This window comes from Maniola jurtina, chromosome 6 (assembly GCF_905333055.1).
Source record: "Maniola jurtina chromosome 6, ilManJurt1.1, whole genome shotgun sequence".
Lineage (NCBI taxonomy): Eukaryota > Metazoa > Arthropoda > Insecta > Lepidoptera > Nymphalidae > Maniola > Maniola jurtina.
The window spans coordinates 9,640,195-9,647,259 of record NC_060034.1 but is presented as its reverse complement, the minus strand read 5'-3'; the positions used below and the strand labels follow the sequence as shown (position 1 = coordinate 9,647,259).

At 39.9% G+C, this 7,065-nt stretch overlaps 1 protein-coding gene across 1 annotated transcript; it reads right to left on the bottom strand.

Moving 5' to 3' along the window:
- Nucleotides 1-2,071: 2,071 nt before the first annotated feature.
- On the bottom strand, nt 2,072-5,764 carry LOC123866269. Its single transcript, XM_045907724.1, has one exon. The coding sequence runs from the start codon at nt 5,762-5,764 to the stop codon at nt 2,072-2,074; it is 3,693 nt and encodes a 1,230-aa protein (XP_045763680.1).
- Nucleotides 5,765-7,065: the final 1,301 nt, after the last annotated feature.

The window sequence follows — 7,065 nt, the reverse complement described above, 5'->3', positions numbered from 1 at the left end:
AAAGTTATACTTAGGTGCATGCCTGGGATCGAACCCGCGACCTCCCGAATAGAAGGCCAACTACCACTAGGTTGTCACCGCTAAATTTTAGATAAATACAATAATTTATCTGCTTGAAAACCGTTCTAAAACTATTAGGTACTACTTTCTTCCTTACAGGACATCGAGAAAAAGACCCCTATTATTTTAAAATTCAAAGAGCCCAGCCATCGAAATATGGCAAGGTGTTCCTTTGAATATGATTAGCAGCTTGTCAAAAGTAAGTTAGGGGCCCAATTGTATTTAAATATAATCAAAGGGTTACCTAAACAGATATTTTCATAAATAATTAATATCTCGTTTTTGTTTCGAATCCAAGCACTCGGGGTTGTCATATTTAATATTGAAGCTAAAGTTGTTATTCGTATCGTTATCGTGTTAATACCGTCTCGCTAATTTATTTTGTAATTTGTTTTGCAGTGTGTACTTAATGTAATGTTTATATTTAATGAATATTTGATAAAGATACGTGTGTGTCGTGTTATAATGATATCAATATCAAATGGAAATGAAAGCGTTCATCTATCTACCTACCCGTCTTTTATTTTATTTCTAGTTGTGCTGCTTCTGCATCGACTATTTTGATTTAATTATAAATCATTATTATAGTGTTATTTTGATAAACTACTGAATAGGTAGGTAAGTACTATTGTACTTAGCTTGTAATGCTTCAAGGTACCTATTTCTGTACAAATTGAATGAGTGAAAATTTTTATGTACCTACCTACTTAAATGAACCTGAAATGAAATTTTACTTAAGTATTTATTTTAAATTAACTTTTTAATGAGTCTAGAATACCTGTTTCAGTGACATTTTAGTATTGAATGAGTTTCTTGGGTTATAGTAGTACCTAGTACTGTAGGTACATAATTGCACTAAAAGTCTGTATTTTTATTCTTAACATCCTTTTAAACCTAATTACTTTCCTCTATCTCGAAATCTAACTAATTAATACCTTAAACGTTTATTTATACAACCACACGTACATATTCAAGTCATTAAGTGTTTTTAGTGATGAAAGGAATATCTAAGTGGTATCAATAATATGTAGATGGCTGATACGCTACCCTCCGTTAAACTACAAATGTCTGCCGATACGAGGGGGTGCTAAATCGTCCAGCTAACAAATTAACATATCGCTTTGTACATCGTTTTCAATAATTCCTTGTCTTGACTAAACTATGTTGAGTATTTTATGCGCGATAACTCTATTGTTGTTTGAATGATAGATAGCAGGACAGACATCAAGTACTTACCTATCTACCTAATAATGTAAAAGGGCAAACTAATGTTCCCCTGTATATTAGTAGTACTACAGCAACATCCTAGACATTTGAACTCTTTAGGACCAATGAGTCTGTCTGTCAGTGAGTGCGATCTGTCAGTTAGTCAGTCACGGTACCTACCTTGTCTAACTACTTATTTAAGTATTTAACATTTTCTTAACACAACTGTAACGCACTGAGCACTAAGTAACCTTATAACTGGCGGGTAGGTAGGTACGTCAAGGTACGTGCGACAACTACAGTGAAACACTTATTAAGGTAAATCACGTTTATTCAACACACAACAATATTTCTAATTACACTTAATACTTTACTAATTCACTACACTTAATTTCACTTAAGAGTCCACTGTTCAGTTCTCAGCACTTTTCACTGTTAAGAGTATACACACACTCACCCTCGTCGCCGAAAACGTCCGCTTATATACTATTCCGAGGCTCCGTCTGTCCTTTGCTTTCGTATAAGCCTATCTCTTTCTCCGACTTTTCTGGACACCTCGAGTGGGTCATAAAAACCCGCAGACAATAGATGTTTACGTTTCTGGAGTGTTTTCGACGCTGGCCTATTGTTCTTTTCGGCGTAAACAGACAGTCCTTTTGTTTTGATGCACTTATTTTGAACTTGTATTTTCTCGAAGTAAATTTATAGAGAATCATCGCGAACAATCTCCCCGCGGTGCCAAAGCACCTTCTCACGTTTAAAGCGATGATTCTGTAGGAACCACCACGATGACTCGACGGACGTCTTAGCATTCCTCCGGTAGTTTGCCGGTCCGTAATTCGCGTTCTTCCTTATTATTGTTCGTTCTTTTTCCTCTGGGCTTTTCTGTTTGGTTATCATTTCTCTTCCTTCTGCTTGGCGGCGTTGACGGTATTATTCTTCCTTTGTCTTGTCGCCTTCTTTCTTTCTTTTCCAGATTTTCATTCGCTTTTTCAAATCTTCTCACAGGCCATTCATCCTCGTTTTTGCGCAAGAAAGAAGGGCCTTGGAACCATCTTGCTGCTTGTTCAAAGTCATTTGGCGTCCCTCTCGTCGCATCGTCGGCTGGATTTTCTTTAGTAGGCACCCACCTCCATTCTCCAACGTTTGTCGATTCTTCGATTTCAGCCAGCCGGTGAGCTACGAAGGTTTTAAATTTTCGAGGATCAGATTTAATCCATTGCAACACTGTACTTGAGTCGGTCCAATATGCTTTCTTTAGCACACGTAGATCCATTTCGCGTTCTATTGTCGCTGCTAACCTTGTCCCTAGTAAAGCAGCCTGCAGTTCTAGCCTTGGAATCGAAATGGGTTTCGTCGGTGCGACCCTTGCTTTCCCTGCAATTAGGGTAACGTGTATCTTCCCATCAGATCTTTTAGTCCGCCAATACACGGCTGCGGCATAAGCTTCTTCGCTTGCGTCTGTAAAGGTATGTAATTCTCCTTCTTGTGAGTACGGTGAGATACATCTTGCGATTTTTAATTCTTTTAGAGTGGATACTTCTTCCAAATACTTCAACCATGACTTCATTTGATCTTCGTGAATTTCTTCATCCCAGTCAATTTTCGTTCTCCAAATATCTTGAATTAATTTCTTCCCCTGAATCAATACAGGTGTCGCAAATCCCAATGGGTCAAATGTTGACATGACCGCGCTCATTACTTCTCGTTTGGTGAGAATTTTCTTCCCATTCATGAGTTCTTCCGAGGTATTTCGTAAACCAACATTAAAAGCCAATGCATCTTCTTTTACCAACCATCTTAAACCAAGAGTTTTTTCTTCTTTCGTGAGTTCTAAAGAATCATTCTGTATCTTTTCTCTGAATTCCTCAATTACTCTCGCATCATTGCTAGCCCAGCCTTTCAAGTGAAAACTTGCCTTTTCATGAATTTCTTTCACTTTTGCTACCGTTTGCTTTGCTTCTTCAGTGGTCCTGAAACTTTGCAGGTAATCGTCTATATAATGGTTCCTTTCAATTGCTTTTACTGCTTCAGGGAAAGATTTTCCGTATTCCTTAGCGTTTTTATTCATGACGTATATGGCGGTCGCTGGAGATGATGCAGCTCCAAAGATTACCGAAGTCATCCGATATTCTTCAGGTTTCTTCTTTCTATCTTCTCCACGCTGTCCTGTTTCGTATTGATCACTTGGTAGTTTCTTCATGGTACTCTCTAGAACTTCTAAGGCTCTTCGGTCACTGTCATTACTCGGCAAATTAGGTTGTATTCCCAAAGACTCCAGTTTATAGTGTTCTCTGGTGATTTCTTCTATTCCATCTTCCTTAGCTCGGCAGTGGTTAACGAAGTTAACTACAGCATTAGCAGTTGTGTCAAATCCATGCAGAACCCATCCTAGTTTTGTAAGTGATGCCACTGGTTTGGTGGCCTTTCCTTTTAATAGTTTCCTTGTGACAATCAATTCCCAATTGTCCTGTCCTATAAGAAGCTTAGGCTTTTCACCGGCGTAAACGAGTTCTTTTCTGATTTTTACCAAATGAGGGCAATCGTTTATTACTTTCGTGCCAACTTCTTGTTCTGACAACTTCAAATCGTCTATTGTCCTGGCTTCCATTGTCATTATTTCTCCACCGTTGATGCCTTTTATTTTCAACTTAACCCTTAAGGAATTATTCTTCTTCAATTCGTTTCCACCAACTGTTTCTATTGTCAATGGTTCTCTCTTTCCTTCAACTCCAATCTTCTCTGCGATCGAGGAATCTACCAGCGTAATTGTAGATCCTTCATCTAACAATGCTAACACTCGGACTTTTCCTTTTGGGCCATATAGATTCACTGGCACCATCTTCAGATACACCTTTCCTTTAGTCACTGTGGTATTGATGGATACAATTTTCTCTTCTGGTTCATCATCACAATAATAATCATCTTCATCGTGATATATTTCATCTTCGTAGTCGACATTGTTGCACGACTCGTTCTTCTGCTGGACTGCAGCTGGTGCGGGTCTTTCAGAATGAAGAGCTACATGGTGGTATCTCCTGCATCTTCTACAGGGTGGAGCCTTGCAGTCCAGTCTCTGGTGTCTGTAACGAAGGCACTTGAAACATATCTTAGCTTTCTTCGCAATTTCCCATCGTTCATCTACGCTTGCTTCTCTGAATTTCTTGCATTCTAATAGGCCATGATTCTCATCACATAAGGTACATGCACTTTTAATTGTACGAATGGCTATTTCTCGACTAGTCGACGGTGATTCTTGTTTTCTCTCTTCTGGCTCTAACGTAGCGTGAACTATGCTTCTTGTATTCACGTACTGCGGCGTTATGGTATCACCAACTTCAGGTGGAGCGAAAACTCCATAATTTTGTATTTCTTCGGTAAGGAATAAATCGATAATTTCTAAGTCAGCTATTTCAGTGTCTCTATACCGGCTATAAAAGGCGACGTATCTATCAAACATGTTCACTGACATTTTTTCCCTTATGCAATTGGAAGTTTCTGGTGAGTGAAGATACTGTGGTTTCTTCAAGGTTTTGATGACAGAAATAGAGGCCTTTACCTGGCTGGCGAATCTGCAAATATCTCTTGGATCATTTTTCACTGGATTTATTCGTTTCATTTTTTCTAACTCTGCTAGTGCTAAAGATCCAGGTCTACCAAATCTATCTTCAAGGTGCTGCATTACGATCATTGGATCATCAACACTATTCATCAAGCTTTCCACTGCCTCCTTGGCAGTTCCTCGTAGAGCCTTGCGAAGGCGCGCTCGGTTCATTGCGTGGGAAAAGTTCTCAGCTGATTCAAAATAAGCTTTCTTGAAATTTAGCCACTCTGCACTTGCGCCACTGAATGAAGGCAACTCTATGATATCTCTATCTTTTTCGTTTAACTTCTTGATTTCCTGTACAAGTAATTGTACTGTCGATATTTCATCTTGCCTTGACGCCTGGTGCTGACTTTTATTTTCAAATTCATCTGAAGCCTGGATTACCCATTCTTCGACATGTTGTTCTTGTTCGTAAATTTCATCTTCGGTTTCCTCTTGTTCCTGTAATGCCAATAATTTCGCTCGAGCCAGCTTTTCACGAGCTTTGGCGGTTTCATATTCCCTCTGCGCTAACTCTATTTCAATTTCCGACCTCTTTTTCCTAGGCAACGGGTGCGCGTTATCCGCACACGTAGACTTATAAGGGTTCAAAGAAGTCCTTCGTATGTCCAGCGCTTGTTGACGTGATTCCTTAATTTTGTCTTTCATCCTGAATGATCCAGAAGGCTCAACATTCGGTGAAACGTCGATAGTACCAGAAGTGAATACCGGAATGCCCCCCTCTGTGGGGGCAGGGTCTGTATTCCCCCTGATTACGTCCCCGATCTGTTGCACCGGGGACCCCACTGCTCTGACGTTTACACAGGGCAGAGGTGTCCTTAACGTAGATTGACTGGTAGTGGACGTGTCTGTAGACTCGACTGGTATACTCACAGTCACATCTCTCGCCATGGTTTCCGCCGTAATCCTTGAGCGTGATTCTGATCTTGTTGTCGGCATCCTCACCTGGTTTACCTACTACAATAACCCGATCCGGCTCTTCGAAGGACCAATTGTAACGCACTGAGCACTAAGTAACCTTATAACTGGCGGGTAGGTAGGTACGTCAAGGTACGTGCGACAACTACAGTGAAACACTTATTAAGGTAAATCACGTTTATTCAACACACAACAATATTTCTAATTACACTTAATACTTTACTAATTCACTACACTTAATTTCACTTAAGAGTCCACTGTTCAGTTCTCAGCACTTTTCACTGTTAAGAGTATACACACACTCACCCTCGTCGCCGAAAACGTCCGCTTATATACTATTCCGAGGCTCCGTCTGTCCTTTGCTTTCGTATAAGCCTATCTCTTTCTCCGACTTTTCTGGACACCTCGAGTGGGTCATAAAAACCCGCAGACAATAGATGTTTACGTTTCTGGAGTGTTTTCGACGCTGGCCTATTGTTCTTTTCGGCGTAAACAGACAGTCCTTTTGTTTTGATGCACTTATTTTGAACTTGTATTTTCTCGAAGTAAATTTATAGAGAATCATCGCGAACAACAACCTACTGAGAAGTTACTGATTTGTACCTCATTATTCGAACCTTCCACGAAGGGAAAACGAATCGAAAAGTCCGAACATGATATTTCTACTGGTAAACATGAAACAGCTAATTCCGACTGCCCAGCATGCATGGTGTCTGTAATAATATGGAGTAGTTTTGTTAAAAAGAACCCCTTGGGATGCGAATTTTCCAAAATCCTACCAGTAGTGTGCATTTTTACCCCTCCAACCACCAAATATAAGAGACTTGATATTTGGAGGTTAGAGGGACTAAAACGTCCAAATGCTTCGACTGTAGGTAGGTACCTACTTACGTTGTCTGTCAGTCAGTCTGTCACTTCCAAAGGGGTAAAATCATAAGGTTTAAATATCAGTTTAAAAAATAAATTGCATGCAATTCAATTTTTCAAAGTGTTTGTGCTTTACCTGATTGCTATAGGACGAATTAATAGTCCGAAGTGCACATTGTTGTTCCACATTGATACCACGCGCTATTATTGTCACGTGCCGTGTAAGCTACGTGATGCATGCAATAGATTTTGGCGTAATTAAGTCCGTACTGTCAACCGTTTTTTTTTTTTTAATTTTATAGACTGGCGCTTGGCTGCAATCAGACCTGCTAGCAAGTGTTGATGCAGGACTTCGTCTGTGGTGGCGTTTGCTGGCGCGCGTATTGTGACTTTTTGGAGTGTTTTTT

Excerpts from the sequence above, each read along its gene's own strand:
- LOC123866269 (XM_045907724.1), bottom strand. The coding sequence starts at position 5,764 with ATGGCGAGAGATGTGACTGTGAGTATACCAGTCGAGTCTACAGACACG.